Source organism: Pelodiscus sinensis, chromosome 5 (assembly GCF_049634645.1).
Source record: "Pelodiscus sinensis isolate JC-2024 chromosome 5, ASM4963464v1, whole genome shotgun sequence".
Classification (NCBI taxonomy): Eukaryota; Metazoa; Chordata; order Testudines; family Trionychidae; genus Pelodiscus; species Pelodiscus sinensis.
The window spans coordinates 87,681,832-87,693,952 of record NC_134715.1 but is presented as its reverse complement, the minus strand read 5'-3'; the positions used below and the strand labels follow the sequence as shown (position 1 = coordinate 87,693,952).

Here is a 12,121-nt window from a genome sequence, read left to right as displayed (position 1 = left end):
TTGGTATTCATGCTCCTGAGCCACTCCAGATGGCTCAATAGCAATTTAGGTACAGGTGATCATGATTTGATCATATTTTTAATGTTCAAACAAAATTAAGTCCAGCCTTTGATGTATATACTTGGAGCTTTATAAGGGCCAGTTTCACAAGGATGAAAACAAATCATTTGGGAGGAAGAATTTAATAAAAAATGTGAATGATAATTGGGAATTGTTTCTTAGGTGCCCAAAAAGTCACAATCCCCCAATTGAAAAAGAAGACCCTATTCATTAAACACATACATGGTTTAGTGGGGAAGTAAAGCTAATGTATTACAAATGGAAGAAATGGAAAGTTCACGGTAATGACTATAAATCAGAAGGTAAGAATTGTAGAAAATTGATAAGAGAAGCAAAGGGACATAGGGAGAAATCTATGGCCAACAGAGTTAAGGATAATATGAAGGAGTTTTTAAGTATATGTGGATCAAAAAGAATCCTAACAATGGTATTAATCCATTATTAGATGGATATGGGAGTATATCAGTAATAATGCAGAAAAAGAAAAGTGTTTGATAACTATTTCTGTTCTGTGTTGGGGAGTGGGAACAGATGATGCGGTCATATCATATAACACTCTTTCTATTTCACTAGTATATCAGAAGCATGTCTACTGAAGTTAGACATTTTTTAAATTAATGGGTTCATATAACTTGCATGCAAGAGTTTCAAAGAGCTGGCTGATGAGCTCACTGGAATATTAAAATTGATTTTCAATAAGTATTGGAACGCTGGAGAAGATCAAAAAGAATGGGAGAAAGCTAATGTGCCAATATTTAAAATGAATAAATAGGATGATCCTGGTAATCATATGCCTGTCAGTCTGCCATGGATCCCAGACAAGCTAACAGAGCAACTGATACAGAACTTGATTAATAAAGAATGAAAGGTGGGGAATGTAAATGTCAATATAGTTTTATGGGAGATAGATCCTCTAAAAAAAACTTGATAATTTTTGGCAAGATTACAAATTTGGTTATACAAATTAATAGTGTACAGGCATTTCACAAAGTAATAACATACAGACACACTACATTTTGATTGACATTTGACATTTTAAGGAAGTGGGAACTACACAAAAATGAGGAAGTTAGTTAAACAGAAATTAAAAGGCACAGTGACAAAAGTAAAATCTCTGCAAACTGCATGGAAGCTTTTCAAAGACATCACAATAGATGCCCAACTTAAATGTATATCCCAAATTAAAAAACAGTAAGAGAACAAAAAAAGTGCCACCGTGGCTTAACAACCAGGTAAAAGAAACAGAGACAGATAAAGAGACATATTTTAAAAAGTGGAAGACAAATCCTAATAAGGAAAATAGGACCATAAACTTTCTCAAATTAAGTGTAAAAATATAATAAGAAAAGCCAAAAAGGAGTTTGAAAAACAGCTAGCCAAAAACTCAAAGTAATAGAAAAATGTTTTTAAGTACATCAGAAGCAAGAAGCCAGCTAAACAACCAGTGGGGCCCTTGGACGATCGAGATGCTAAAGGAGCACTCAAAGATGATTACGTCATAGCGGAGAAATTAAATGAATTCTTTGCTTCAGTCTTCACGGCTGCCAATACTGGGGAGATTCCCAAACCTGAGCTATTCTTTTTAGGTGACAAATCTAAGGAATTGTCCAGATTGAGGTATCATTTGAGGAGATTTGGAACAAATAGATAAACTTAACAGTAACCAATCACTGGAACCAGATGGCATTCACCCAAGAGTTCTGAAAGAACTCAAATGGGAAATTGTGGAACTAATAACTGTGGTTTGTAACCTATCCCTTAAATTAGCTTCTGTACCTACTGACTGGAAGATAGCTAACGTGACACCAATATTTTAAAAGAGCTCTAGAGGTGATCCTGGCAATTACAGATCAGTAAGTCTAATGCCGGTACCGGGCAAATTAGTTGAAATTATAGTAAAGAATAGAATTGTCAGACACATGGATGAACATAATTTGTTGCGGGAAAATCAACATTGTTTCTGTAAAGGGAAATTATGCTTTACTAATCTGCTAGAGTTCTTTGAGGGGGTCAACAAAAATGTGGACAAGGGAGATCCAGTGGATATAGTATACTTAGGGTACGTCTAGACTACCGGGTTTTGTCGACAAAACTTCTGTCGACAAAGAGCGTCCAGACACATTGAGTTCTGTCGACAAAGCAAGCTGCTTTGTCGACAGAACCCTGTAGTCTAAATGCAACCCTGTAGTCTAAATGTCAACAAAACTCAGTAGTCTAGACACACCCTTAGATTTTCAGAAAGCCTTTGACAAGGTCCCTCATCAAAGTCTCTTAAGTAAGTTGTCATGGGATAAAAGGGAAGGTCCTTTCGTGGACTGATAATTGGTTAAGAGACAGGAAACAAAGGGTAGGAATAAATTATAAGTTTTCAGAGTGGAGAGAGGTAACTAGTGGGGTCCCCCAAGGGTCTGTCCTGGGACCAATCCTATTCAATTTATTTATATATGATCTAGAGAAAGCAGTAAACAGTGAGGTGGCAAAATTTGCAGATGATACCAAACTGCTCAAGATAGTTAAGACGAAAGCAAACTGTGGAGAGCTTCAAAAAGATTTTACCAAACTAAATGATTGGGCAACAAAATGGCAAATGAAATTTAATGTTGATAAATGTAAAGTAACACACATTGGAAAAAATAATCCCAACTATACAGCCGCTCCCCGAGTTACGATCACTTCCACTTACGACCATCCGCACTTACGACCAAAGTGGTCGTAAATGTGGATCCGAGTTGCGAACGGCGATCCGCGCTTACGAACAGCGCGGTCGTCATGTAACTCTATGGGATCCAAGTTACGAATACTTCAAGTTATGGACCAAGTGTTGGTCCGTAAGTTGTTCGTAACTCAGGGAGCGGCTGTATACAAGATTAAGGGGACTAATTTGGCTACAACTACTCAAGAGGGAGATCTTGGAGACATTGTGGATAGTTCTCTGAAAACATCCACTCAGTGTGCAGCGGTAGTCAAAGAAGCAAATAGAATGTTAGGAGTCATTAAAAAAGGGATAGAGAATAAGACAGAAAATATCTCATTGCCTCCATATAAAACCATTGTACGCCTACATCTTGAATACTGCATACAGATGTGGTTGCCTCATCTCAAAAAAGATATATTGGCATTGGAAAAGGTTCAGAAAAGGGCAAAAAAATGATTAGGGGTTTGGAACGGGTCCCATATGAAAATAAATTAAAAAGACTTGGACTTTTCATCTCAGAAAAGAGGAGACTAAGGGGGGATATGATAGAAGTCTATAAAATAATGAATGGTGTGGAAAAAGTGAATAAGGAAATGTATTTACTTATTCCTACAATATAAGAACTAGGGGTCACCAAATGAAATTAATAGGCAGCAGGTTTAAAATAAACAGAAGGAAGTTTTTCTTCACTGAGCACGTAGTCAACCTGTGGAACTCCTTGCTAGAGGATGTGGTGAAAGCTAGAACTTTAACAGGGTTCAAAAAAGAGCTAGATAGATTCATGGGATTATGTCCATCAATGGCTATTAGCCAGGATGGGTAGGAATAGTATCCCTAGCTATTTCTCTGGAGGTGGGTGACAGGGGAGGGATCATATGAGGATTACCTGTTGGGATCCCTCCTTCTGGGGCATCTGGTATCGGCCACTGTTGGCAGACAGGATACTGGGCTAGATGGACCTTTGGTCTGACCCAGTATAGCCATTCTTATGTTTTTATGATTAAAAAGCTAGAATGAAATAAAATTGAAGTGGCATACGTTGAATGAATTAAAAACTCTCAGAATACACTTATAAAGGAGGAATTATCATGGAACTGGTGTATTTCTAGAGTGGTCCTGCAGACATTATTGATCCAGAAGAAAACAAATTCATTACTGATAAAATTTGTAGGTGATACAGAAATTGATGAAGTGGTAAATAAGAAAGAGGATTGATCACTGAATACAGAGCAATCTGGATAACCGGTACTTAGTAAAGTGCACAAACAAGCATGTATTTTAATATGGTTTAAGGTAAATGTATATATCTGGTATCAAAGATTGAAGGCCATAATTTTATCATAGGAGACTCTATCTTGGGAAGCAGTGGCACTGAAAAAAAATTTGAGGACAATGGTGGATTATTTACTAAACTTGAGCTCCCAGGCTGTGTCTAGATTGGAAAGTTTTTCTGCAAAATCATCTGCTTTTGCGGAAAAACTTGCCAGCTGTTTACACTGGCCGCTTGAATTTCCACAAAAGCACTGATGATCTCATGTAAGATTGTCAGTGCTTTTGCGGAAATACTATGTTGCTCCCGTTCAGGCAAAAGTCTTTTTCTGAAAAACTTTTGCGCAAAAGGGCCAGTGTTGACAGCAGAGATTTGTTTTCCGCAAAAAAGCCCCAATTGCGAAAATGGCAATCGGGGCTTTTTTTGCGGAAAAGCGCGTCTAGATTGGCCACGGACGCTTTTCCGTAAAAAGTGCTTTTGCGGAAAAGCATCCTGCCAATCTAGACGCTCTTTTCCGCAAATGCTTTTAACGGAAAACTTTTCCGTTAAAAGCATTTGCGGAAAATCATGCCAGTGTAGACGTAGCCCAATGTGATATTGTGTTCAAAAGAGCTAATGCAATCCTTAGATATATAAATGGGAATCTTGAGTAGGAGTAAAGAGGTTATTTTACCTCTGTATTTAGCTTTGGTGTGACCACTACTGGAATACTGTGTCCAGTTATGGTATGTACAGTTAAAGTTTGTTGATAAAATTATAGGGTTCAGACAAGACTCATGAGAATGATTAAGGGATTAGAAAACATGCCTTACAGTTGTAGATTTAAAGAGCTCACTCTGTTTAGCTTAACTAAGATAAGGTAAAGTGGTGACTTGGTTATAGTCTGTAAGTACCTACACAGGGAACAAATATTTAATAACACTCTCTGCAGTCTAGCAGAGGAAGGTATAACATCCAGTGCTTGGAAGTTGAAATTTAGACAAATTTAGATTGGAAAAAGATGTACATTTTTAACGAAGTAATTAATCAGTGGAACAACTTACCAGATGTAATGGTGGATTTATTTTCTATCAGGCACAACTTTTAAATCTGGATTGACTATTTTACTAAAGAGATGCTTTCAGAATTATTTAGGAGAAGTTCTCTGCCTGTGTTACACAGGAGGTCAGACTGGATAATATCAACAGTCGCTTCTGGCTTGGAATCTATGGATCTCTGAAACAGAATTTTGCCCCATTACTCTTATAATTTAAACATTTTTTTACACACTTTCTCCCCAAATTCATATTGTGCTAGGGCCTGAACCATACTTGCTGAAATCAGTGGAAAGATTCTCGTTGACTTCAGTGGGGTTTGGATCAGGCCCGGTCTACTCTAGGACCTTAGTCCAAAATTAGCCCCACAATGTCAAATTTGCAAGCGATGTGCATCCACACTACCAAGCTCATTATTCCAGAATAAGGGGCCGCAGGATTCAAACTCTGTAGTCCTGCTTTTCATGAGGAATAATGCTATTCCCAAACTTGTAAGTCTGAAATAATGTTAGTATGGGTGCTCTGCTGCTGCTGCTAATTTGAACTAATTGGCCTCTAGGAGGCCTCCTGCAGCTCCCCAGAGTGCTTCCTGAGGTTCTGAGTGTGAGGTAGTGCATTAATGGAGCTTGCCTCAGACTACATTTGATTCTTCCCTGTCATGAGGACATGGAACTTCAGATTTGTAAAATCGGGTTCCCAGAAGTCAAACTTAGTAAATTCGAAATAATCTAGTGTAGACATGGTCTAGTAGAGTAGTTTGTCTTTTGGAAAAACCCTTTGCATACACCAGAGAAGGTTGCTGAACAGTAATGAGTGTGGCCCTACCAAATTCACCAAATAGCATTTTAAAAATCTTGAATTTCATGATTTCAGATATTTAAATCTTAAATTTCACTCCACCCAAAAGAAGATAATAGAAGAGGGATCACAAGGCTATTGGAGGGGTTACAGTACCACCACCTTTATTTCTGCATTGCCTTCAGTGCTGGGTGGCTGGAGAGTGGTGGCTGCTACCAGGAACCCAACTTTGAAGGTAGTGCTGCCGCCAGCAGTGGCACAAATGGATGGCAATACCAGACCATGCCACCCTTGCTTCTGCACTGCTGCTGGGTGCCTGGCTATTAGCCATCACTCCCTGGCCACCCACCTCTGAAGGCATTGCAGAAATCACAATAGTGAGATTTCTTTGGGAAGACCAGATTTCATGGTCCATGTTTTTCACAGTCATGAACTTGGCAGGGCCCTAGTAATGAGGTGTACTCAGCACACATGCACACACACTTTGCCTGCCTGCCTTCACCCTCAGTATGTGGTTCCAAGATTTCAGAGTTTCTATAATGAATTTTTGTTGATTTCAATGGGAATCTTGTCTCAGTAAGGAGTCCAAGAGTTGGTCCTTAATGCATTTGCCAAAGGGAACATATGTAATAGCTGTTGAGGTTTGAAATATTGTAACCCACAGACATAATGGGACATGGCCCTGCCAAGAAAATGCCCTCCCCCTTTGCTGATAATACAAAGATGTATTTTGTGTGTAACTTGTTTCAATAAATTGTTGTTTTGGAATATGTCTGCATAATACATGTGTGGGAAAAGCATGCTTTTCAGTCCTTCTCAAATGATGGGATTACACTTACCAACAAAAACATAAAGTCAGTGATTTAAAATGTATGCCATCTGAAGATTGATTCCATAGGTCTTAGATATTGTCATGCATTTTGTTTTCGGTGGTAGTGTTACTGTATATATATATTTGTTAGCCTCTAAGGGTATGTCTACACAACAGAGCTAAAATTAAATTAAGCTACGCAACTTGAGCTATGTCAATTGCATAGCTGAAGTCGAAATAGCTTAATTCAGCTTTTGATGCTGTGTACACAACAGGAAGTCAAAGGAAGAACACTCTTCCTTTGACTTCCCTGATTCCTTGTGAAATGAGGGTTACAGGAGTCAGAGTAAGAAGTCCTCCAATTCACCATTATTTTGAAATAATGGCTTGCAGTGTAGACATGCTCTTCATTATTTCTAAATAAAGTCAGTTATTTCAAAATAATGCTGCTGGGTAGACATAGCCTTTGGTGCTACAGGACTACTAGTTGTTTCTTTAAAAGTCACAGACTAACACGGCTACCCCCGGGGACTTTTGGTGGCAATGTTAAAAATCGCATTTCTCCAGTCCTCATGTAGTTTGATAGTCTGAAACAAAGCTCAGTCTGGCTCTCAGATAACAATAATAATCTTACAAAGGCAGGGAAATCACATAGGAAAAATTGACCAGTCTTACAGCTTGCTTCCCTCGCCCCACCTCCACAAAAGTGGATGAAAGGATATCACCTGTCCTTAAAAGAGTAGCTAGTTACGTTCTGCTGGCTGGCTGACAAGCATAAATGAAATACCTGTGCAAAGCCATATTCACCAAAGGTCCATGATGCCCAGATTTAGGATTCAGTGATTTCTGAGGCACCATTTTGGAGATACATGATACACGCAGAGACACATGTGCAGGAGACATAACATGGCGAATAGTTAACCAAGAGTACCAGAGGCATATTTAGTTTACATGTTTAGCAGCAGCCATCCTAGTAAACAACTTAAGTCAGGATCTTCAACTGGTTCTATGCACAGCAGAAGAGTTTTGTGCTGGGTGCCTGGAGAAGGAAGGGGGAAGAAAAAAATTGTCCCAGTGGGCAGGAGGAGAAACTACAGAGACAACTCTGTGACATTATAGGGGGCATGATGGAAGTACAGGAACCCTTTGATCTTTGAGCTGTTCCCCCATTGCTACTAAATGCTACACTGGAGCTACAAGATTAAGATTATAGGTGCTGCACAAAATTGTAGGGCCCATGGTGTTCTTTGAGTTCATAAAGATGCCCACATATGTGTGCCACTTCCTTTCCATCTCCTAATACAAATTTCTCTAATTAGAGATAACTGGGAGGTGGAATCCGTTACCTAGACAAAACCTACAGCTAATTTAGAAATGTTTTTCTTGTCTTTAACTTTTATAATCTGAATCTATAATCTTCAGATTTTTTATTTTGTTTTGCCATTTCTGATAGAACAATGCTAAATTCTTAGTCTGATTCTAAGCAATCATGTTTTTGTAGCAAACTTTGATCAACACTATTTTTCAGTTGATCGAGTTACTGTATAAATTGGCACATTGAGGGGTAGTCTGCCCACCTAACTTAACCCTGCTCTTCAAAAATATTTCTTTTGTGATATACAGTGCACCCAACAATTGATTAGGTATTACCTGCCTATCATCCAGATGGGAAAAAACTATCAAATCATATCCTGTTGGAAATCAACAGTACTATTTGCTTCTAAGAGTGCTTGCTTTTTTCTAAAACAAATGTTGAGTTTTTCACTAATAAAACTTTAGGAATTTCAATATTTCAGTATTCATAATCAGAAATTTTGCCTATAAGTCTGTTAAACATCTCTGTCATGTCTGTGTACAACACTATCTTAAGGACAGTCCTTGATTCCTGTTCCCCTGGTGTTCCCTTTTTGAGGAGTTCATCAGTCTGTATATTGGTAACCATAGTAGCTTTGCTGAAGGTATGACTGCAATTTTGTGAAATTGTTTGGAAAGTTAACACTAACAATTTTAACTCAGTAGAACAACTTAAGAGCACGATATTGGGAAAATATGGTGATATTTATCGAGGTCATTTGCTAGCTACACTACTAATGTACAAAAAAGAACATACAAACAAAATATATGGCACATTTTACTTACAGGTAGAAAGAATCATAGTTGATTGTTTGCTTGTATTCAAATAAAAATTTGATCCTTCCTTCAGTTGTGTTGATAACAGTAAAACCTCTCTAACTGAAAATCTAGCTCAGATAAGCAGTACGGTATAGCACAGACCAAATTTAACCCCACCTACTTTCCTATTAAAAAAAAAAAAGTTAGAGACTTGATACTAAACTTGCATCAGGAGTATTTCCACTGAAGTCTGGTGCTCTACAGCAGAATAACTGAATTGAAATCTAGGTGTCTGTTCTACTTTAAAACAAGTCTGAGACTAGAAAGAATAGTAGATGTTTGGTGTAATTCAGGCAGATTTTCTGTGCTGCGCTTATTGTTATGTGAAACTAAGTTATACCAATAAAAAGAGTAAGAAAGAAGTGTCTGAAGAGTGATTGACCTTCTCCAGAGAAAATTATAAAATATCATTTACAGATTTCTCTTCAGACTATTCAAAAGTTGAACACGGCAGCCAACTCTAATGATAAGATGACCCAATACAAAATTAACAATTTGGAGCCTAGACTATGTTTAAATTGAGTGTGTTGATGGAGGACAGCACTGGAATTCAGTCTTCACATTTTAGATGAACTTCAATAAAAATACATATTGAAAAGTATGTTAAAATAACATAACTTTAATTGCAAAGTCACACATCAAAAGTTAGGAAATGCCAGATTAACAGTTGCCAGTGAAACCTTGAATCTATTCCTTTGTGTCCATACTTTGCATTGAATTTGGCAGGGATCCTATGGGAAAAAATGTATGTGATCGTGTAATTAAAAACTATAAAAAACCTGACCAAAATACAGAGCTTCTGGTGTTTTGATATTTCAAAATTTCCTCCAAAATGGAAATTCCATATAATTTTCATTTAGAAAATAGACACATGGTATTTCTGAATTGAATCACAGAAATATGGAAATGGAAGGAGTCCTTGAGACATCATCTAGTTCAACCCCCTGCAGTGAGGCACGACTAAATATAGGTAGAAGATTTCTGGCAGGCATTTGTTTGCTCTCTTCTTAAAAGCCTGCAAAGACAGGGATTCTGTAATTTCTCCTTAACATGTTATCAGGTCTCGTCTCCCTCTCATCCTTTTCTTAAGACTACACATACCCAGTTTTTGTAATCTTTCCTTATAGATTAGATTTTCGAAAAGTCTTTAGTCCGTTTGTCCACATTTTGGCTCTCCCCTGGACTCTCTTCACTTTGTCCAAACATTTCTTTAATTGTATCATCCAGAACCAGATATGTTACTATAGTAGAGGCATTACCATTGCCAAGTAGAGTGGAACCACTGCTAATTTCTTACATGTGACTCGCCTGTTAATGTACCCTAGAATGATGATATGAAATATGTTTCCAGGAGCATGGCAGATGCTAAATGAAATTGTCATGATTCTTCTCAGTTTTACAGCTACTATTCTGTGTTGAATGGCCCTAACACTTCCAAGAAGAAAGTACATTTGAGTCAGCAGCTGCCAGAGCCTTTATCCAAGGTCTGTGGCTCAAGGGCTGTCCAGTGCCCGGGCAACTGCTTCACTAGGCAGTGGGACAGTATGTGTGTGTGTGTGGGGGGGGGGGCACTCTGCCTGGTGGGTAGCCCTGAAATTGTAAACCCTGGAAGTTCTGGGGTTCCCTCACCTTGAGGCTGTCCATATGGCATAGCTACCTCAGAGCAGTGGCTCCTGGAGGCCTTATAGATCATGGAGAGTGAATTGAATCCAATATGTTTCCACAAAACATTTTGGGTTTGATGATTTGGCATTATCTGACAAGTCACTGTTTTGCTGAAATTCCCCAACAACTGTAATTCTGTGCTAACTAAATCTAGCATTTCCCAACTTTCACATGCTTGACTTTGCAATCCAAACAACTTTACATATAAAACTTGATATTTTGTATGCAATTTCCTAGGTTGTTTTTTAAAAGGAAAGTATTACTATAACAACTCCCTTATCACGCATCATCAGAAAGGTCTGAGCCCTGAAACAGGGTGTTTTGCCTTCATGGGCTGGAGAGCATGGAGCTTATCCAGCCCTGATAGAGGATGAGGTGCTGGAGATGAATCAGGTAATTGTGTTTAAAAGGAGTAGGAAGTTGCCGTGAAGAATGGCGGACAGTTTAGGAAGCTGAGTCAGTCTGCAAGCTCTCTGAACAGGAAAGGGAACTGCAAAACTCTGCAGGCAGAGAGGTCTGGAGGTCTTTTGATCAAGCAGGGAGAACTACAGAGGCTCCATTCAGGAACACCTGGAAGAAGAAAGAGAAACCTTGGATTGTGTGAATATATAAATTGACCTTATTTGGAGAACTTTGAGTTTTATTTACAGTTTGTTTTGTATTAATAAACCCAGTACACCAAGAGGGCTATTAAGTGTGGGGAAAGGGCTTGCCCACTACCCAGTATATCTGGTGGAGCTCTTCGTAGTAGGGACAGGAGTGTGGTCCTGCCCCGGAGAGAGTGCTGCGTTCTCTGGCCCAGGTGTACCCTTGCCGGAGCTCCTTGACCTTGCTCCAAACTTGGTCAAGGGTGCAGGGGTGGTGTCCCGTGGGCCAGACCTTCGGCCATGCACCCATAAATGTCTGCGTTGCGGTGCTTGGAGCTGAGATCCTTCAGGGCCTCCTCTTCCCCCCACAGCTCAGGAGGGACAGGGTCTCTGGCCCGGTCCAGGAAGGCGCCTGGTATTTGGTGCCCCCGGGTGGGTCCTGGGATCTCTGGTGTGGCTCCTTGTGCAGGCCAGGTGGGTTTCGGGGAGCTTGTGGCTCTGCCACTTGTCAGCAGGCCTGTGGCAGTCACAGCCATGCAGTCAAGGTCCTGCTGCAAGGCCGGCTTCCTGCCACAAGGCTTGTCCCGGGTGCCTGCAGCTTTAAGAGCTAGAAGGAGACAGGAACTCTGGAGTTGTGATTAGAGTGGACGGAGTGTGATTAGTGTGGACGGAGTTCCCAAAAAAACTCTGTGGTCTAGATGCACCCCAAGTGATTTCAATAGAAAAGACTGCCGTGTTAGGTCCTAGTTAATAATCCCCATCAATTTCTCACCTTGTATGCATATTATAGTTCATTTACACATGGGGGCCTTTGGTGAGGGTTAAGAGAGCTCAATGCTATATAAGTAGTGCTCAGCATTTTTTGTGATCAGACCCATTCTGCAATGGTAAACTCCATCCCATATCAGCAGGACATCTACTGTAATCCTCACTTTTATTCATATAAAATTTCTAAATATGTCAGATATTTCATATTGTGGCTCAGAGCTGTATGTATTGTACATACGCATCCTCTGACATTGAATCCTA

The 12,121-nt window shown here is 39.4% G+C and overlaps 1 protein-coding gene across 2 annotated transcripts in view; it reads right to left on the bottom strand.

Annotated features, from left to right (window-relative positions):
* Positions 1-12,110, bottom strand: part of LOC102449644 (tyrosine-protein kinase TXK) — a 58,919-nt gene extending 46,809 nt beyond the window's left edge. For both annotated transcript variants that reach the window (XM_075930463.1, XM_075930464.1), the window contains exon 1: positions 8,808-12,110. In XM_075930463.1, coding sequence (XP_075786578.1) covers positions 8,808-8,823 — 16 coding nt within the window. In that variant the 5' untranslated portion in view covers positions 8,824-12,110. The remainder of the gene's footprint in view (positions 1-8,807) is intronic.
* Positions 12,111-12,121: the final 11 nt, after the last annotated feature.